Genomic DNA, 21,797 nt, shown 5'->3' on the forward strand with positions numbered 1-21,797 from the left:
AGATTCTCTTTCTACCTGCTTATTATTGGAGAACTTTATTGTTGGTGGAGTTCAAAGACTAATTATTTTCTTTTAGCAGCTGCTCATTCACCACACAATAAAGGGTCTTTAAACTGCTTCCTTCCTTGGCAATTTCCACCTCTGTTCTCAGGCCTTATATCTCCAGTGATTCCTTGGCTGCATATAATGGAGTTTCCCTGTTTTAAAAGAAAATAAAGTTATAACTTCTGCCAATGGGCTGGCTTGCCTTTTGTCACTGTTTTGTCTTCATTTGGAATCTTCCAGGCCAATTCTGTCACTTCTTTTTCAATTCTATTGTGGCTTTTGTTGTTGTTGTTGTTGAGGGGCTCATTGGGGGGGTTGTTTGTTTGGTTCTATTTACCCATTTTGAATAAGGATTTTATTCTTGGATACAACTGAAATTTTTGACTGGAACAATTTTTTGCTAGAGTTCTGAAATATGCCAATAAAGTTCTCAGTTGATTAGATTTTGTAAACTAAGAGAAGAGATAATGGATAAGAGATAAAAGATTAGCCTAAATAATATTTGCCACTTTTGACTACGGTTGTAAATTTATTTTAGATTATTCACTCCCTCTCTATATTATGACAGCCTTAAAAAATAATTGTGTTAATGCCTGTAAGAAAAAAAAATATTTTCAATAGTAATTGGGATTCATTTTTTTTAAAAAAAAACTGATTACATGCATGAAAAGTGAAATAATTTCTCTGCTGAAGACACCATGGTGTGCAATAGGATGCTGTTGTGAGACCATGTGAACTGAGGTAATTTCAGGCTGATGAGTCAGTGGCTTAGGGCAACAGATGAGAGTTCTTTTATTTTAGACACGTGTATACAAATATATGTTAATAAATTTGCCTTTGCAGTTTATGCAGTTGAGAACTGTGATGGTTTGCTTTACTTGATACGGCCCTGGTGTCTGTTGAGGAGAGGGACTAATAAAGTGTGATAGTACTGCATTCCTTCACTCACATCAAAAATAAGCAGCAGTGACTTAAATGCAAGTTTGGACTACGGGCAGCTTGATTTTAATAAGATTGAATTCAAGAAAACCTCTTGTGAAAGGTTCACAACACTGGTACAAAATGCCCTTCTCGACTGCACTAATGTATTGCTGCAATCAGAAACTGCTGAGCTCTGTAATGAAGGTTTTCTATGTGCTGAAGTAGACTTTGGCAATTTTATATGTAGTCTCTCTGTCCAGAATCAGAGTGAAGAATAATATTTCCAATAGCTAGACAGCTAAGACAAAAATTATCAGCAAGTTTGCTAGGAGAGCTTGGTTTGTGTTTTACTTCCAGACAATTTACTGTATGGGAGAAATTTAATTGGTGAACATCAACAAAGCTCAGAAATTTTCCATTGTTTTCCATGGATCAAGCAAGTTAAGGACTAGAATCTGTATTTGCATCATACTTCTTGCAAGCAATCAACAATTTTAATGTTTGCTGACTCTTACAAGGAACTCCTCAGTGTACATTAGTTTTAGTTGGGTGTTTGGCGTCAATGACATCCAGAGTACAGTTAGCTGTGGATGAAGGGTAGAGAGAGAGGAAAATCAGAAAGCTCAATCCCTTTAAGGACACTTAGATGCCCTGGGCAATGCATTTTCCATTTGCAAGTCCAGTCAAAAAGTCCCAGCTCTGAGCATTAAGTATTTTAAATGTTTTCCAACCCATTGTTTTTTTTCATGTAAAGGCTGAGAGACTGTAGCCTTTAAAATGCTGAAAGTGTTTCAGTGCTTTGGATTGGAATCGTTTCAAACTTCTCCCTCACAGATGGTTGCACTGTTAAGGAATCGGCCCCTCTTAAATCAGGAAATGATGCAATCTATTTTATTACTCTGAGACAGATTTCTGGGGGAGATCCTTTCTTACTCCAAGGGAGATTTCTAGACAAGAAAGTGGTTTTGATCTTTCTATGAGACTTGAAAATGGCCTTTCTTTTTCTGGCAGCCAACAGAACACTTCATCATTTCTCTTCAAACAGCATTTAAAATATTTCATTAACCTTATTAAAAAGCTAATTGTTTTAAACTCTCAGCAAGATTCACGATTCCAGTGCTTAGGGAAATGTAGGCAGGTAAGAATTTCTTCCCTGCCTCTTTTTTATAAAAGAGTATTTTTATTCAGTTCAATAAGACCCTGAAAAGGGGTCTGGGAAAACAATGTATGATAGTTTCCATATTCTGAGCTTTGAAGATCCCAGTGCGGCTGGAAAAATAATGGGCCTCTTTCTCAAATGGAAAATGTGATGACTTCTGGAATTAATGTGTTGTAAAGAGACACTAGAGAGCAGAGGAAATACTTTTGTTTGAAAATCATCCTATACTTTGCGCAAATGTTCATGCACGCACACTGCAGTTAGGAGCGTTTATTTTAACTGTGGGTGATCCAAAAATCTTTTTTTTCTTTATATGTATCAGTTATTAAAGGACTAAAGTTAAATCTCTTCTTTGTCTTAGGTTTTACTTTTGTTTAGAATTAAGCAAGCTGTTATCATGAAAGGATAGACTCGAACAATATCAAAAGTAGCTATTTCAGCCTGGTTGAATTTCATATTAATCTTGATTTACATCCTAACAGCAGACAAATTATTGGATCCAAATAAATCATTTTTTTTTTTTCAGTACTTTCCCTTCACCCACACTTTTGTGGTCTGTAGTAGAACAAACCTAAATCTGTGGAGGGGGAGGAAGTTGCCCTGGAGTCCAGCTGTGAGATAAACCATTCTGCACAGGCAAGCTTTGCTAGCTGTGGTATGACAAAGACTTGCTTCACAGCTCAGGTGTTTTATAAGGAGTCACTGCAGTACAAATGAGAAATAATCCTTGGCGACAAGGCATGTTAAACTGGATTTATGGGAAGTCCAAGCCCGTTGAGGATGATTCCGTGCATGCGCTGGAGTTGACGTTCTGCCAGGAGCTGGCAGTGCCTCAGCACAGCCGCACACCGCCCTCCACTGGGCCCCTCCTGGCCATGGCCACCCCTCCAGCACAGCAGGCTCTCCATGTGGGAGCCCTTTCTTTTCTTTAGGGGCTTTCCCCCTCCTTAAAAACAGCATCAATTTTTAAAAACAAACAAGTGAAAACCAACCAAAAACAAACTGAAAGGAGAAGAGAAGGCCAGATGATTCATATCACTATGCAGGGAGATCCTTCAGAAAGCCCTCAGAGGAGAAAAGTGCCTGAGGATTCCCAAGTGCAGGCTAAAGCCTATTTAACTAAGAGATGAATATTCACAAGGATTGGTTTCTAGTTCAGTTAGTTGCATGAGCAGAGCCATCATCCAGAGGCAATGGCCAAAATCTTTTTTATAGGATCTGTACCCAAACAGAAGCAGTGACCTAGCTGAAAATTTATTATGGATTTATACTATTTTTTAAGTACCATTCCTGTGCAGATGGAAAAGTTCTGATCTTTGAAGCTATGAGGCATTTTTTATACTAATGTCACTGCATCTGAAAGATGAACTAGAATTTTTTACATCTTTTTTTTTTTTGTTATTAAATAGTTGTGGGGTTTTTTATAAAATTTACTCTAGTCCAGAGACTACTTGTAAAACAGACTGTCATCTCAGCAGAACATTCTTATTCTCCTGATGTTGGGTAAATTGTTGGATAAACTGAATGAAACTTCCTGAGAGAGCAGAGTGTTTAACTCTTCTTGAATCTTTGGCAGGTCTGACTCAGCATTTAGTTACAGACTACAAGCAAGTTGTAAAACTTCTAGAAGAAGGAATAGCTAAAAGGTATTTTACATAACAAACCAGCTCCATCTGTATTTAACTCTTCTTTCACTGTGTGTTTATTTCACTGATGTTTATTTTACTGACTGGGTTGGCAGTCCTTTGTGATGACAGGATGTCAGATTTGGTGATCCTGCACATGAGACACATGAGACCTTACCTATCATCATATTGTCCAGAGCAAGAGCTACAAGCACTCATGAAGTTCTTTCTTCAACACTGACCCCGTGCTGACTTACCCACAAAATTCCACCACCTGTGACAAGAAAATGCAAGCCAAGAAAACATTTTGCTGTAAACAGACATCTGTTTTTCCCCTTCACTTGCTCATGATAATTTAAACTGGATAGCTCTCAACTCACTTTGTTGTATAATTCAGTGATTTAAAACCACTGAAAATATAAAATATACTTCCTTATTTTCTAGAAGTACTATGTTTACAATTATTTGGTTTTATTTCTTTAACTTCCTAGTCCAAATTGTGTGTTTGCTGTCAGTTAACTGTGGGGTTTGGAGCACTGGGGAAACCAATGATTTTGGCTCTCATTAATTAAGACACTTTTGGACAAGAAACCTTGAATATCTTTACAGGTGCCATTGCAGTAATGGAAAAAAGTTATATTTGAAAGGATCGTCCAAATCCTAATTGCAGTTCCAAAATTGATATTAAGTCTTATCATAAGAGTAGTCAAGGTTTTAGAATAACAGTGATGCTGGGGAAAAAAAACTAAGCTGCATTATTACAAAAGAATCCCATGGAATATACATCAGGATTAAGTTTTGCTGTTTCTGCTTGTAGCAATTAGTAGATGCAGCTTTATGGTAAAAACTACTATTTCAGTACAACAAAATTCCAGGTGAATGCATTGTTTACCTGGCTTGTGAGTAATTGGGATGTGAATTTGCTCTGTAACTACCTTGTATATTGTTGGAGGCGAGGAGTCCTAAAACTTCCTCCTGCAAATCTTGGAGCACTATCTTTTTCTCTTTTATTTTATTAACTTTGGTGCTGTGCCCTTCCATTCTCTGCCCACTGTAGGGCTGTTTTCTCTCTTCTGCCCTTTACCTAACTGTTTGTCTTCCTCCTCCAGCATCTGGAGTCTAGTTCATGTTCTCCTGCTGCCTCAGCTTTGGCTTGCTTATAATCTCGTTGTGCTCAGCTGCCTGTGGCTTTTGGCAGTGGCCACTCACAGGGCTGTGGAGGAGGTGTTGGAAGCAGAGAACAACGGGGAGGAGAGTCCCGGCTTTGCCCTGGTGCCCTGGGCACTCAGCAGCATACACACAGCTGCAGTTCTCTGCTCTCTAGTGAAACTGCTCTCTGCAGTGCTCTGACAGCTGGGCTGGTAACAAAGCATGGTACCACAGTCTTTTTCTGCCCTACTAAAATTACCTGCTATAGTTGAGAACAGGCTTGGCAAAACTGATGATAACGACTGCACATATAGCTGATACTCAAGGCAATATCAAAGGAGAAAAACCCGTGTCCTTGCTTTTGCCCTGGACAGAATGCTAATTTCTTTGGGTTTTTCTAATTAAAACAATAAAGAAAGTAGAACTTCCAAAAGTTTGCTCTACAGAGGCAGTGGGGGAATTTTACTGCTCCTTCTGTGAGCAGTTCCTCCTTGCCAAAGTGCACTGGGTCAGAGAATGAGAGCCATCTGTCCATGTCAGAGTCATGGAATTACAGTACTCATTTAGCACTCACATGGGTGCACTGCTTAGTCTGATTGGACTCCTCTGGAAGTGTAAAAGAGCTGTACCAGGGTAAAGTAACCCCAGCAGTTGTGTATGAAGGTTTTTGAACCCCTTGGAAATGCCAAGGGATAAAAATTGAGACAAATGGAGATGTGCTGGGCTTGTGCACTCTGTATTGGGGACGAGCTGTTTGGTGCTGTTGCTGGCTGCACTTCTCTGCTGTGTTCCCTGCTTATGCCACACCTTATACCTGAGCTGTAAGGCTGCTTTAAGATATCTCCTCAGAGTGCTGCTGGTGGAATAAAACCACCTCAAATTGATCCTGTTTCCACCTTTCCGTGTTCTCTGCCAAATGCTCAGGGATCAGACCCAAGAATGCAGCCTGTCATATCCTCCAAGTTTCACATTTTTTCTTTTATTTGCTGTATTTGTTGATTTTGATTTCCCCAAATACAGGGAAGCAACCCTTTGTAATCGAATGGTTTGTTCTTCTTTCTAGAATCACAGCAGCTACACATATTCACAATGCCAGCAGCAGATCCCATGCTATCTTCACCATCCACTACACTCAGGTTAGCTAAAAATAACCCAACTTCCTCTTCACTTTCAAAAGCATTGTTCACTGTGCTGTGCATTGTTTGCTTGTCACTATTTGGTGCTGTTTGTAGTAATGGTGGAAACTGTTACTTATTTCCTTTGGATCACACTGCAGATGTGTTGAGTGTTTGTTGAAGCTTTCTGTTCCTTTGTGCAAGCTTAGAGTCAGAAGTGATGCCAAAACCTCACTTTTAAAAGAAATGCTTTCAGTTTCAATCAGCCCTTTGAAATGCAGTAACCACTCAGTTGCTGTGAAAATTGCATGTGAATATGTTTGAGGTTATGTTTTATTGCACTTGTTTAGGATTCTCAATTGAAGTACAGCATTAGTTTATACCAAAATTTTGTATCTGTCCAGCTTTTTAGATGTGCTCATCTTTTTAGTATTTGGCATCCAGTACTCTCCCTGAGACAATGCAGCCTTTCTCTGGAGGAATTACATCCTTCCCTGGCAGGGAAATCGTTCAGTGATCCAACAGACCTTTTCTATCTCACACTCCTAACATCCTGTAATCACAGAACATTTTGGGATATTTTTCCTTAGTTTCACAAAAGACCTTTGGAATACATTAGTGGGAAATAACTCTGCAAGGTCTACAAGAAAGCCTTTCACAGTTTCCAGGCAGTAAAGGTTTTTTGAGAGGAAATTGGCATGAGAGGGTAGTTTCTCTGTGGGGTGAGAAAGCTGTTGAGTTAGTGGCTTGAACATAGTCTGAGGGTCAAGGTCACAATCAAATGCAGGGAGACAGTCATATGTACAACTCAGCTTCAAACAAAAGAGCACATCAACTTTATTTGCATTAATTAATTAAGGGGAATAATCTTCCTTATTGATGTTTTTTTTTTCTTCAGGCTATATTGGAGAACAATCTTCCCTCTGAAATTGCAAGCAAGATCAACTTAGTGGACCTTGCAGGCAGGTAATAATAAACTGAAGGGCACAGAGGTAATTTTCTCTGAAGATGCTAGCAGCACTGTCTTAAAAGATGAAGTTTCATATTTTAAAATTTCATTGAACAGAAAGCCTGACTTTCTTATAATGTAACAGGGAATATTAAGCTAATATTGTCTTTGTCAATAGTTCTTCTGTACTGGGCATTGGTTTTCTTTGGGGAAGGGAATTCCTGGGTTCTCAAAACCAATACTGTGCCGTTGCATATATTTAAGGTAATTCCATTCAGCTCTATATTCTTATTAACTTGCTTTTCCAGTAGGTGTTGTTGGAATTGCTAAATCTGTCCTTGAAGAGAGGGGCAGAAAGGAATGTGTTCCACATGACTGCCTAGCATGGGCAGGAGAAAATAGTTCTATCTTACTGTCTATGATGTTCATATTCCAAAAGTTCCTAAGTCTCTGATCTTTGTTGTGCATTTCAGTGAGGTACGTGTGATTGTGCTGGATGGGACAAAAAACAGAAAGATGGAAGTTGTGCTGAAGAATTATAGAACAGTTAGAGAAAAGGACTTTTGTTTTCTCAAGAACATAAATTACCATGCATGTATGGTCAGAGAAAGTGACACTGAGGGAATATACAGACTTTTGTACTGAGCCAGGCTACCCTTGTGGAGATGTGAAATGTATGTTGTTCTTTTAAATTCAGAACCACTATGATTGGGTTGAGTTTATGTTTTGGTGGGTCTTTAACAGTATCTTGCATCAACAGCCTTTGCTCATGGTTGTTTGAATTTTCTGAAATAGAGAGCGATCCAAAATACTTGAAGAATATGGATTTTTCAATTGCAAAGCTCATAATTTCTGTTTTCTTGTAGTGCTTGAAAATACATAATGTTTTCTTATTGGCTATCTGTTAATAATTAAGCTTTTTTGTTTATTTTGCATTGTCTTTTTCACGCTGGCTTGCTACAGTGAAAGAGCTGATCCCAGTTACTGTAAGGATAGAATTACCGAAGGTGCCAATATTAACAAGTCATTAGTTACACTTGGAATTGTCATTTCCACTTTGGGTAAGCACATTAGTTCTTTATGTTGCAAGGTTGTGATGAAAGCATATGGCTCACTCGCTGTGTGTTGAGTGTAAACGTTATTTGCATTTTCATCAAAAAGCTCAACACAGCAGCTGTGCGGTGTCTTTATAAACTGTCATGGCATCTAAGAAAATTAAGTAGTCATGACAGAAGAACGTAACTCCTTCCCTGAGCTCTGTGGCACTTCTCCCTCAGCACAAAATTCTCAGATGTTCAGCAGCTGCCAGAGCATTAACAGCCTCACAAGTGAAGGGGAGAGCAGCCACGTGGAGAGCCCTCCCTCCGGCGGCAGCAGCGGGACCAGACGGCCGGCTTACATCCCCTACCGAGACTCCATCCTCACCTGGCTGCTGAAGGACAGTCTGGGGGGCAACTCCAAGACCATTATGATTGCCAGTGAGTTTGGTTCCTATGAATTGTTTAACATTTTGCACTACATTGTGCCTTTAATAAAAACCTCTACGGCACTGAGAAGACAGCTGTAACACTTAGAATCTGTCCTTGTAAAGATTTTCATAAATACTTCACAGAATACTCAAGGAAATGAAAATGCATGCTGATTGTGCATGAAATTATGTTTAAGAGTCTTACCAAGGTGATAGCTTCGATTTTAGGTGATTCATTCAGTTATAAATACAATCTGGAGAAGACATTCTCTGTGAGCTGAATAAAAAAACCCTAGGGTTATTTTTTTATCTTTTAAAGAAGCAAGACTAAAAAAAAAAAAAACCTTTTTGAAAAATGATGAGTTAAGCTGAATGCTTTTTAAAATTGTGTAATTTGTTTTCTGTCTGTAGCTATTTCACCTGCCAGCTCCAGCTACAATGAGACCATGAGTACCTTGAGATATGCTGCAAATGCCAAAAATATTATTAACAAGCCCAGAGTAAATGAGGTGAGGCCTTGAGTTCTGCCTAAGGTAGCCTATGCAGTCACAATTTGTCTTCTTCTCAGTACATGAAATAATGAAGCCTTTAAATACATGGGAATAATTTTGGCCACAGAACCCAAGCTTCATTCATTGCCTGTTCTAGGAATGAGCTCCGAGTTTGTGACAGATTCATTTGTTTATGTAGAGGTCCTTCACAGGCTGCACAAGTTAAGAGATGGCAGAGTATTAAGGAGAGAGTCGGGTGCTGCATTGGAGGCCTGAATTCTATTGCTGCCCCTGCTATCCCATTCTTGTTCAATCCTACATGCTCAGATGCTTAAGGCAAATTTTCAGTGTGCTTTTTTCTCATTTTCCATCCTTACACTCAGTCCACATTTTTCAAATGTGAGAAACATAAACCCTCAACCAAAGTGTTAAAACAGATTGGAGGTTTTTGATACTATCGTCATAAGAACCAGCATTAAAAATAATTCATAGGGAAGTGCATAATTCTGTCTGTCTTTACAGCAAAATTCAAGCAGCACATGCTGATCCAGATCTACAGTCACATATGCTAGAAATATAAAACTCAAGAATTGCTGTTCTGTAACTGATCATTCTTGACCTGGAATTCTGCATGAGGCTCCCTTTACACATGATTGCACAACTTAAGGACTGAATCACAGTGCATCCATTTAAGGAATATTCAGTGAATTTAACTTTCAAAAAAATTCTTGATTCCAGCCATTTCCTAATATTTAATCTATTGACTTTACAGCTTTAGTAGTATTCTTTTGTGATTTGGCACGAGTGTGTCAAGATTTTATATTGTAGATGAAAGGATAGAATCTTAGAGTTGTACTTAACTATTTGCTTCCCTAACAATACTATGTTAAATTTGGGCAGAAGGAAACTCTTCTAATCCCAGGTTTCCCAAATTTAATTTGCATTTTAATTAGCAGTGCCTTTAAGTCGTTTTCAGACATCAACCGTAGCAGCAACTGTGTGCTTGGTTTTGCCAGCAGCAGTTCTCAGCTCTGTGGCAGGCTGAAGTCACACAAACACCGTAAGTCACTTGTCACACACAGCCTCTCAGCCCCCCAGCTTGTGTACCCACCACTGTCTTGCACGGCCCATGGTAGACCCTTGACCCCAGCCCTTCAGTCTTCTTGCCCTCACTGCAAATTGACCTGGCAACCCAGAGAAAGCTGATTCTTGCCTCAAGAGTTTGTCTGAAATGTCTGTAAAAGCTGTTTTCTAGAAAAAGCTGATTCTTGACTCAAGAGTTTGTCTGAAATGTCTGTAAAAGCTTTTCTCCAGAAATTGCCAGTGCAGAAACGCTTACTCTGAAAGTGAGATAAATGCCTCACACCAAGCAGACAGGAAGTTCTGTATGTATCAGCTTTATGTATGCATCTTTATGTATGTATATATGTATGTATGTATGTATGTATGTAAGGGCTTTTAACACCATCCTGGATGACACTCTGGCTTCATCTCCTCTAATCGGATTTCATATACCAGCATTAATTAACAGCATCTTTCTGATGTAATGTAACTATTTTGAAGGTAAATCCTTAGAAGCAGTGATGTATCCACCTAGTCATGATGGGAACAATTGCTATGGTAGGTCTTTGTTCAGAAGAGAGATGAAAAAAAGTGTATAGTGAAAGAGAATCTATCAAAGATGAGAACCAGCTCTCCCTAGGCAGTACACTCAAGGGCCTGGCAGAGTGAAGCAAGGAGTACTGTGTGAGTTTGCTTATTCTCCTCTCTTCCTGGTTGTTGGAATATCTCCACACTGATTTCTTAAGCTACAGTTTAAGACTGATTTTTCCAACAGTCTGTGTCTCAATGTTTCAGGATGCAAATGTGAAACTGATCAGAGAACTGAGAGAAGAAATTGATAGGTTGAAAACTATGCTGATGAGCTTTGAACTGGTATGTAGCAACATTTCTCTACTGGAGCTTTTGTGTTACTTTAGGTAGTTTACTTTCATCTCAGCTGTTTATCTTTGCAAACTGTTCTCTGGGTGATTTTGTAATTATTATAAGGTTAACTGCTTTTCTGTCATTTCTCCTCTCTGTCACTGTACTGATGAACCTGAAGTATAAGTAGTCATGTTATGATTCAAATGGATTTCCTTGCCTGTCCTTCATAGAGTTGGATGGTTTACCTGTCCAGAAATACTATGAAATAGGATATTTTATTTTTAAGGGTGTGGAAGCTTCAAGAGATTCATTGATGTTTCACACTTCCTGCGTGCTCTCTCCCCCCAGAGGAGTTGTGAACATTTGTGGGCCCTCACAATACAGCTGACATCCCTGGTGTTTTTCCCTGTTGGAATAATAATAGTGTCTTGGTTTTCCAAGCCATGGAGAGAATGTTTTGCTGGGAGAGACAGATCTTACACTTCAGGATGTGTTTATACAGAACTATCTCTCAGTTATTGCTTTTCTACCAGTTCTTTTCACCAAAAAATTGCATGCAATAGCTAGAGAGATGTAGGCTAGATGCTAGAAGGCCACATGTGTTTTGTCTTTCCTTCTCTTGACTTCATCTCCTTGAAATGCTGGAGAGTGAAAGAAGATGCCTGCCAGCTGTGAATAAGAAAACTAACGTGCAGATCTTGGTGGCTGTTGTTTGTACAGAGAAATTCCAGTCCCTCTTGGAGTGATGACAAGGATGGCAATCTGACCGAGCTGGTCCTTCAGAATGAAATGAAGGTGTGTATGATTTACTTGGTGCTCTAACTATCTCCTGCTCCACAAGGCCAGGGGGATAGCATTGCTGTACTTGTGAAACTACAGTGAAAACTGTTTTGGCTAAATCCTTTCCTTTTTGCTCTGCAGATGCAGGAAACTGCCGTCCTTAATTCGTGTTGAGTGTGCTCTACCAGTTTGTGACAAAAGTCTCATGCCCTTAATGGGACACAGTCCATTGTGCATCACTTAGCCTGCACAATCTACCTCTTGTTTGAAAGCTGTCTCGATATATCACAGCAATTCATTATACACAGTCTCTCCCTTCTAACATAAACTCCAATTTATTCAAATGAAATTATTTTACACTTACCAAAATGACTGAGAAGATTTAACCACTGCTAACCTGGAAAGGTTTTGCAGTCTTTAAGTTTTGCCCAAAGACAGGTAAAATAATTTGTTAGCATGATCAAAAAGAAAAATTAGCCTGCTTAGTAAGTGAAACAGTTTCCTCTCCTATTCTTTAAGATTGAGCAATTGACCAAAGACTGGACAAGTAAGTGGACAGACAGGAAAGCCATCATGGAAGAATACAGTGTGGACATCAACAAAGAAAAAGCTGGAGTAACAATAGATTCTAGTTTACCTCATCTAATGGCCGTGGATGATGACATCCTCAGCACAGGAGTGGTGCTATACCATCTCAGGGTGAGATATGGTCACTTGTCTTATTTTACCTGTTAAATTGAAAATATTGGTTTTGTTTGGAAATGGAGAGTGGTGACAGTGACATTACAACAACAGCTATCAAAATACCAAGGTTGCATATCAACCAAGATCACAAGACATAATGGGGGGAAAAGCAAAAAATAATTGGAAATGGAGAGGAATTCATATATGAATATCATTTGATCCCTTGTGAATGCATGTGCAAAGTATTTGATATTCTATTACAGGCAAAGCAAAATATTTATATTAGCCCACAGAGCATGAGGGCAGTTATGTGTCCGTATATGTGGAAAAAGATGGTGCTTAAATTATTTCAGACACACTGGTCCAAATTTTAGTATGCATTTGTATACTTAAGACTGGAATATTTGTATATGTATAGATAAAAGTAAGGTTTAAGCAACAAAAGCTCACTTTGGCAATGACTATACGTTGCTTTTAATCCTATGAGAGATCTGCCACATAGATACCAGGAATGTAGCATGCAGGTTAATTACTTGTGATACTGCTGCAGTGGCTATTTTTGAAGACCATGTAGAAATCCTGGCCTCATAGATACTGTTTTGTTGTGTGGCTCCTAATTTAAGGCAAGTTTTTTGCTAGGAAACTTTTATACCATAGTATGTGTATTACTGAACATTCTGGCATATGACATGCATGGCTGGGTCAGATGGTTTTGGGGGATTTTTGGTATTTGATAAAGCAAGTGCTAGGCCAAACTTCAACATTTTTAACATTGTTTGAATGAATGGAAATTACTGAAATATTGATGCTGCTTAATGTGAAAGGAATGTTGGATGGGCACTTCTACAGAGGTGCACTCGTTGCCAAAACATATATTAAATACAGTTAAAAATCATGTGTCTGTCTACTAATAAAAAATCTTTATCTGGATTTTATGCTCATTAACAGTTTAAGGACACCGGATTTTTTATTCCTCGTAAAAATGGTGACAAATAGTTAAAACAGTTAAACAGACAAATAGTTAAATCTTGCTCTTCTTCCATCATGTTGAAAGAGAAACTTAACTAATTTTTCTCATGCCAACACAAAGAAATTGTGCTAGGTAATTATTAAGGACCAAGAATTTTTGTCCAGTGCTGATCAACATGCAACTTCAACTACTCAACGCTACATTAACTAGAGATATTTATTGAAGCAACTGCTACTACTTAAATGTTTTTCTGTTATGTGCCATTGGGGAAAGAGCAAATACTTTTCCACACTAATTTTGACCACACCTAATTTGAATATATTCATTTTAATGGCATAACATGGTTTGAAGGGTCACCTTCTTAAGTCATTCATGACTCTGTCACACTAACATCTTTGTCCCTTCTTTCTTTGCTTCTAGATGCTGCCTTTTCTTTTCTTTGTACTTTACATCTTTTAGTCTCTGGTGTCTGTTACCTTCATCTGAACAGCAAGAAGGTAAAGCATTAGTGGTTCCTCACAAATTCAGCCTTCACCATATAACAACTCTTTACATTGAACTTCTAGAGAGAGGTCACAGCAGCAGTTTCCAGATCATGAAAAATAAATATCATTGTACTCTTTTACTCCCCTGATATTTCATAGTATTAATTGCACTAACTGATGCTGTGCCAGTGCTTAATTTTGTGGCTTTCATTAATAAAAGATGTATGCTTTCCTGTGATTTAGCTGGCCTTTTTTGCATAGCCTAAAAATATGCAATCTGTTTATTGTTTCAGTAAAAGGTGTACTTCATAAACTTTTTTGAAAGTTGGAGTACTTCCAGAAGTGAAGGGGCAAAGCAATCTTACTCTTTATGGTTCTGTAACATACCTTAAGAATTCTACCCCTAGTCATGAGAAATGGCCAGAAGAGGTAACAATGTAAAAACTCCCTTCAAGGGGTGTGAAGGTGTGCTGTGGTGTGCTCAGGTCAGGTTGTGCAGTTGTTTCATCTGAAACATCTTTCCCTTTTTCAGGTGGAATACACAATATTAAATTAGGAAAGAGTATAAACACTACAATTATTAGCTCAATAATAGCATATTTAAAATGAAATCAGCATGGTCCTGGGATACAATTATTTTTTTGTTTTCTCAAGTTGGTTTGCTTGTATCACATCTGTACCCTTGGTCTCACCTGCAATTTTTAGTTGGATTTAACTTACCCATAATCACTTCACTGACTGGGATGCTGTTGTGAATTTTCTGAGCCAATACTGCTGTAACACACTTTTCTTAATTAAATTGTATTACCAGAGAGTTAGTTCAGCAACTCGGAAAAAGTTTCTTTTGGAATTACAATAACTATTTCATTGCCAAAGAAGAACATAATTGATAGTGAAGTGGATAATTGATAAAGAGAACTTTTAGGAGTTGGTTTACTTCTCTCTGTATAAAATACATGTTGCTAATTCACTTGATTGAGTGACATGAGCCAAAGGCCATATGGACCACAAGTTTTCTAGAAGTTGCAGCCAAGCCAGGTGGATATTTTGAGTCTGCTGAACGTTAAACTGACATGGAACTTGGTAATTGCTTCAAAGCAGAGGCACAGTGCAGCCTTCAGCCTCTCCAGCAAATGAAGTCTCAGCAGGGCTCGTGCCTGGGGGATCTGTTAGTTGGTTCAGACAGCTGAGCTCCTGATAACCATTCCCTTTCTGCCCAGTGCACAAACCCACTGTGATTTACCCATAATTACCCAGAACTGGGGCACCTTGAGGTAGTGCACAGCTCTCCCAGTCTTCAGGCTTCCAATTACTACTTTGTGCTTGATCTTTAAATCCAGGCTTTGCAATACACTTGGAGCAGAGAATATATTTATTTTGTTCTAATTTAAATAAAAAATCACATTGTTTACTGTCCATAATTAATTTTAATAAAACTGAAAGTCTTGCCACTAAAGTAATTTTAGAGTGCAGTTGCCAATCACTTTACCAAAACCAATTACAGCGTCTCTTTAGAATTAGGAAATTATCTTGGTTTTTTTCCTAAGGAAAAATATAGAACTGGAAATGGAAAGTAGTAAACAGAAGGTAAATTAATTTAATTCATTGCCTTTTTTGGCTGTTTTTTTTTCTTGTGTTATTGTTTAAACAACCCTTTTTTACTGGTATTTGCAGGCAACCATAAAACTACTGTCTCACTTCCATCTCTGATCCATAATATAGTTCGAATCTTCTTGTTCTGGAGACTTTTGTTTCTAGGCAATTTTTTTTTTGAAGTTACTGAATCTTCAGGTTTGGGAATTTTCCCATATACCATAAGGACCAGGAAGACTTCATAGATGTCATTTAAGTTTCAGAAAAAATTATTCTTTAGTAGTTAGATTGAAGAGTTCATAATCTATGACAAAGTGCCCTTACAAATTAGGAATTCTGTTACTTTATAATTTGAAAAGCCTGGTTAATTGAATCATCACTTTGCAGCTTCTTTCTTTCTGCGTGGATATTTATTAAAATAATTATCTCATATCTGCAAACACCAAGTCTCACTGTGAAAGTGCAAAGCATCAGGATACATGTTCATAGTCAAAATATTGGTCTCAAGTACAGTCCAAATGTCATCCACTGAGGGTTACTTTACCTACTGGAGTCATAGAAGCTGGCATAGCTGCAGGGTGAAGAGTAATTGCAGTGCTAAGGGGGACAGTGGGCTGGAATATTACCAGTACACAGCATTCACTTCTAACAATGCAGTCATTCAGAGGCAATTTATTTTAAGTGTTTGCTAAAGTGATGTGCAAAAGCTTTTTAAAGTAGTATATATAGTATTTTTTTTCCTGTAACCAACTTTTAAATTCGTTATTTTCTTGTTTTAGGAAGGAACAACCAAAATTGGAAGAAGTGACTCAGACCAAGATCAAGACATTGGTAAGAGAATGATAATGCAACTTATTTTGTCGTATGCTCAGGTCAGACCAGGAGGTGTACATTTGTCATGTGTAACAGCTAGGCAGTGTTTCTTTTTGTCAGCTTTCTTTATTGAGGAAGTTAAGTAGAAGAGACTCATTATTAATGTTTGCTAAAATATGTGATTATTTTTTGTTTAAGAGGCCAAAAAAACACTTGATTTGACCAAACTGAGATCTCTTCAGAATTTTCTTCCCACTTGTAAAATGGTACACTAGAGTTTAAAATTATCTACATCTTACATCCAAATTCTCTGACGTTCTGTCCTAAACTAGGGGCACAAGTGATCATGAGACATTGAAAATGCTTTTCAACTCTACTTGTACAGAATATTTTAGATATAAAGTCCAAATTATTTAGAATATGTCTTACTTAATTTAATTTCTGTTTTTAATTTTCTCAGACAATCTCAGGAGCTAGATGCTATGATAGAAAACTAAAATTTTCTACTGAAATTGGAAAATGTACAGGATTTCAGCTTTGGATGTTCTGTTAAGCTTGGTTATGTTTATTTATTTTCTGCCAAAAGATTAGTAAATTATAAACAATAAATGCCATAATGGCATTAAGAAAATTCAACATAACAGAAGAATTGGCAAATCAGCTCACAGACCAGAAAGTGATATGCAGTTTTCCAGTACCAGAAATACAGAAACAATCTTGTTGTTTTCAATAGTGAGTCTAATAGTAAGTTTTTCCTGTGATTAAGTATTTACTAGCAGTATTTAATCTCCTTGTTTTGCACATGATATGTTCCTCTGGGGTATGAAGTATGCATAGTGCCAAACAGTTTGTGGTAGTCTGAGGACAGCAGGCCCACCCCAAGCCCTTGCCCAGGTGAGATGATGTCCGTGTTGCAGTTCTGCAGGGGCAGTGGATTGAGAGGAATCACTGTTTGATAGAGAACCGCGGCGGGATCGTGACCCTGCGGCCGCGCCCGGGCGCGCGCTGCTCCGTGAACGGCTCTGAAGTGGCTGGCCCCTGTCGTCTGTCCCAAGGCAAGATTTGTGCTTCCTGGGAAAAATGAACCCTGCATTATGGTCACCTTGTCGCTGCAGTTTAGATCTAGAGTTTATGGAACTTGAGCAGATCAGAGAAAGACATCTCTCAGTCTGCTGCCAGCTCCGCAAGGTTTGATCCACGGCTGAATAAATTAGGTACCCCATAGAAGTAAAATAAAAACATTGGTGACAATATTCTGCCTCCTTTTGGCAACAGGAGTATGTAGGTACATACTTTTCCCTTTCTGAAAAGGGAAGACATGTAGTCAGAGACCTTATTGTGGAAAATAGTGGAGGCTGACTCTAAATCAGCTGGTGGCTGAAAGGGTTTTCTGGCAATTATATAATATGGTTGAAACAACCTTCAGCTTTTTCACAGTGTATTTAGGTGGAAGCTGGTAGCCACTAAGTCATAGGCTATAATGAATGAATTCAGATGAAATGGATCAGGCTTCCACACTTTCAGGTTCTTTAGAGTAACAGTCCAGCTCCAGGGAACTTGCAGTGCTCTCAAAAATATAGTGTAAATAGTCTTAAAGATACAGTGTAAAAACAAGTTTTCAGCAGGGGGTTGGTTATGGTTTTGGCATGAAGTCATGCTGGCTTTTAATATGAATGAATTAACAGTTATGTTTACAGTTATGTTTACTCTGAAGAGATCTCCAAGATTAGCTTGCTTGGATGCTATCATTACAGATTGATAACTCTGCCATTCCATAGTGACAAATTTGAAAAATAGTTCTCTGTTCTGTGATTTATAGAAAGCAGTTGGTCAGATTTTTTTTTAAGCTACTATTCCATAGTAGTTTGATGAAGTATGTCTCTGTAAACGTCTAATTATTTTGTTTTCACAGGGGCCCTTGTTGTCCTTGGCAAATCCCATAAATTTAGATTCAATCACCCAGCAGAAGCTGCTATCTTAAGACTAAGAAGATCAGTAAGTTCTAAAACTGTTTTTCTCTACTATTTTTTCTTTTTTTTTCCTATTTTTTTTCCTTAAAAGCCAGCCTGATAAAGATAATATTTCATCTCATCATCCTATTCACTTGCTTTATTTCCTCCATCTAATGGCCTGTAATGACACTAAACCTCTTGTGGGAGGACACTAGCACTTCCTTCAGATGTGCTTAGCAAAAGATGATGCAGACCCCATGAATAATTTAGTGTTTCCTATTTCTAGTCATGACTACAGTAGGATTGAAACAAAAAGGCAGAATGCTGCAGTGAAATGACCAGTTAAGAATCTTTCCACATTTGATAATTTTCTGAGTTATCTTTCTTCTTTGTCATTTCACTGTCTTGAATGAAGTACACTAGAAGAAATGGAAAATTTATGGGATTAAGAATTTAAGTGTTGTTGACTCTGAAAGCAGTTAATTGCTACATACATCAGGAATAGACAAAATATTTCTTGGTAAGTTAAACTCAGGAACTAATTACTGTAAGATATTATTTGATTGGGTAGTTCAATAATGTTTAAGAAATGAGGTAATTCTTAAAATGACTGACAAATGTAACTAAAAACTTACTTTAAAAAATGTAAGTTTTCTCATTTAGGAATTAACCATATTATCAACTGCTATTGGCAAGAGTATACCTTTTAAAATGGATTTCCATTTATTAATGTTTTCTACTTTCCACTCTTCCATCCCTCTGTAGTCATTTCGAGATAAGGAGCTTAACTTCTGTTTGTTTTCATTCTTAATTTCTTGATTAATGAAACATGCAGCACATTCAAATAGAGCTGCAAATAGAGATGTACTCAGTAACAAACACTTAGTAATTTTGCTAATTATCAAAGACTAAGCAGAAGTGGGAGACTATAAACTCACAAGGGAGGAACTATGCACACAACAGTTAACAATGACAGAACTAATGATACCTTGGAACTTCCTGGGTTGCTGTGATTTTTTTCACATTCCTGTCCTATGTGGTGTGCTTTCTGTAGATTAATGAAACCCCACCCATTATGAGTTATGGAGCTTTGGACTGGCTCAATTTGGATGGAAGTTGCATCAATTCTCCACACTATATCCTTTCTTCTCTCTACAAGTAAGTTTAAAACTAAGAAAAAAGCAACTGGACAAATAATTTCTCTTTTGGGATGACATCTGAAATAAGGGACTTGGTTCAGACAAAAGAAAGCTGTATACAGAGTAAGTCCCATCACATTTTTGGTAGTCAAATAAAAATGTCAGAGAAAATACATTGGCCAGCCGACTAATAAAGAGCATTAAGATATACAAGCAACAAACCTACAAAATCATTTATTGATGATCAATTAAGAAAGTACTTCAGATGAGACTATCCGCCTTATTTCAGTTCACCTGGACATCTGCTTTACAGCTAATCTATAATTTTTACAATATTATTGCTTCAATGCCCAGAATGGCCTTTTCAGGATATGATTTAGCCAAGACAATTATTACCAATTGATTTTTGCTGCTAATTTGTTGAGGAAATCAGAAGGTTTGTTCATAAATTCCCTTTAGTTCAAGTCCTCATTGAGCCCTTCATCTCAGGAAGCCAATGTGATTCCTTGTTTGTTTCTATTTTAACTGAGCAGTAAATAAGGCATATTCTGCTTTCAAAGTGTTGAAGAGCTGCTCATACTCAGTGTTCCATGTGTGCTTTTGTAGCAGACACTTCATGAAATGGAAAGAATTGGTGTGATGAAGACAGTGATTAATATCAGGAAAAGGAATTATGTTCTGTGTTTCAGTTCATAACACTGAAAATAGAATATTACTGAATTAAATATAACTGGGTTCTTTTTCTTTTTAATTCCTCTCAGCCTGGCCCATTAAATTAACCTGTTAAAGGCAAGAAACAGCCATCTTCTCATTCAGATCTGCTGGTGGTTCTGCTTCTTGCTAGAGTGTCTTTTGTGTGGTAACATACAGGGAATCTTTTACCTCTTTCTAGAGGAGGTATTTAATATCATTTTTAGGAGCATAAAATGTTATCTCTGTTTTAAATATTCTTCGTGCTTCTAATCAAGTGGCTTGCTTTCCACCTTAGATAGTGTGGTTTTATACATTCTCTTTAAGGTATCTAATCTCTGCATTTGCTTTTTATTTGCTGCACTGATACCTGCCTATACAAAACATTACTTCATTTTGTTTCTTTACTGAAGAACATTTTGCACATCATTGCTATTCTTTTCTTAGGAAAAATTAGAAATAATTTTAAAAATAAGGGATTGTCTAATGACCTTCAAAGGTACACACCAAGGTGCTCTTTATATTGCTAAAAACATTAGTTGTGGAGCTCTTGTCACAAGTTTTTTTGATCAAGCTAGAAAAAAATGAAGAAATCCAGAAGCATTATGACCAGTTTATCACAAATTTATACTTGGTTTTCTCTTTTTAACCTGACAAAACTGCAGAACAGTTCTGATTGATTTTTTTTTCCCCAGCCATGTTCAAATAGAAAACCTGTTTGTGTTGAGCAATTTTTTAATCCCTTGAACAGGATATTACCAGCATATTACATTGCTTAAAGTTACCCTCATGCTTACCTAGAGGATTTCAGACTGTTACTTCAGTAAAGATGAAAAATGTTATGGTATTGATTTTCTTAGGTTTTATCAATGTCCATCTCTTACAGGAATGATCTGTAAATTATGTCTGATAACAGCTTTTTATCATCTTAAGTAATCCAGTGGTCCTACTATCCTTTTGAATGGCTATTTGGCATAGGTAAACTGAATTGATCCACTCAGCCTTGCTTTGCAGTAACCTGTGTTTCTGTACAGACAAGAAGTTTTGCTCATGGAGGGGGTTATGGTTGAGACACCTAGCCTAAGATAGATAGTATAAGAATAAATGTCAAGTACTAAGAGGTGTATGTGAGATACTTTGCAAACCATAATACAGGACTAAGTGGACTACAGGGAGTGTTTATTTGATCACCAGTAGAAAAGTCCATCCTAATGCAGAGTCTTGTCTCTGTCAGAAAGAGATGCTTAGAGGAAAGTAGAAGACCAGGTGTGTGTGTGTGTCTTGTTCTCTGTCCCACTCCCCCTCAAAAGTTCTTGGTGCTCTCCCAGCTGCTAGAAATCTGCATCTTCCTCTTCTGAAAATTACAGTAACATTGTGTGCAATAGGCTTCAGTGAAGTTTTCTTGCCTTTTTCCCCAAATATTTAGGATTTTCTATTTTTATTTTTGCAGTAAAAGATGTAGCAACTGTGAAGAAAACAAATGTTCTCTTGAACCAAGGTAAGACTATTAATGCATCTAAATCATGCTGAAATTTTTGGCACCTTTAGCTTTGCCTTTCCCCTGTGCTACACTGATTTCCTCCAGAAGGGATGGAAGCTAGCACTTTAGACTTTAATTCAAACTGTTTTATTGTATTGGAACAAGAATCTGTACATGAAGCTGAATTACAGGCAAGGCTATGCAGCTGTGTTCTTTATTCATGTGAGATCCTGTGCAAATGGTTTGCATCTTTGTTGCCTGTGTAGAATGCATTTAACAGCCATAGCTAGAGTGAGGTTTACTCTGGAGTTGCCACCAATTTCCAGCATATAAGAACCTTAAATGTATTAGATTTTGTGCCGA

The 21,797-nt window shown here is 37.7% G+C and overlaps 1 protein-coding gene across 1 annotated transcript in view; it reads left to right on the top strand.

The window, feature by feature from the left end:
- STARD9 (StAR related lipid transfer domain containing 9) overlaps nucleotides 1-21,797 on the top strand; it is a 95,912-nt gene that overhangs the window by 42,480 nt on the left and 31,635 nt on the right. The window contains exons 8-21 of the mRNA XM_059849554.1: nucleotides 3,702-3,771; nucleotides 5,963-6,035; nucleotides 6,913-6,980; nucleotides 7,927-8,024; nucleotides 8,241-8,441; nucleotides 8,843-8,940; nucleotides 10,780-10,857; nucleotides 11,569-11,643; nucleotides 12,148-12,327; nucleotides 16,140-16,191; nucleotides 17,091-17,228; nucleotides 18,086-18,168; nucleotides 19,180-19,283; nucleotides 21,405-21,452. Of these exons, the coding sequence (XP_059705537.1) occupies nucleotides 3,702-3,771; nucleotides 5,963-6,035; nucleotides 6,913-6,980; nucleotides 7,927-8,024; nucleotides 8,241-8,441; nucleotides 8,843-8,940; nucleotides 10,780-10,857; nucleotides 11,569-11,643; nucleotides 12,148-12,327; nucleotides 16,140-16,191; nucleotides 17,091-17,228; nucleotides 18,086-18,168; nucleotides 19,180-19,283; nucleotides 21,405-21,452 (1,366 nt within the window). The remainder of the gene's footprint in view (nucleotides 1-3,701; nucleotides 3,772-5,962; nucleotides 6,036-6,912; nucleotides 6,981-7,926; nucleotides 8,025-8,240; nucleotides 8,442-8,842; nucleotides 8,941-10,779; nucleotides 10,858-11,568; nucleotides 11,644-12,147; nucleotides 12,328-16,139; nucleotides 16,192-17,090; nucleotides 17,229-18,085; nucleotides 18,169-19,179; nucleotides 19,284-21,404; nucleotides 21,453-21,797) is intronic.

This window comes from Haemorhous mexicanus, chromosome 6 (assembly GCF_027477595.1).
Source record: "Haemorhous mexicanus isolate bHaeMex1 chromosome 6, bHaeMex1.pri, whole genome shotgun sequence".
Classification (NCBI taxonomy): domain Eukaryota; kingdom Metazoa; phylum Chordata; class Aves; order Passeriformes; family Fringillidae; genus Haemorhous; species Haemorhous mexicanus.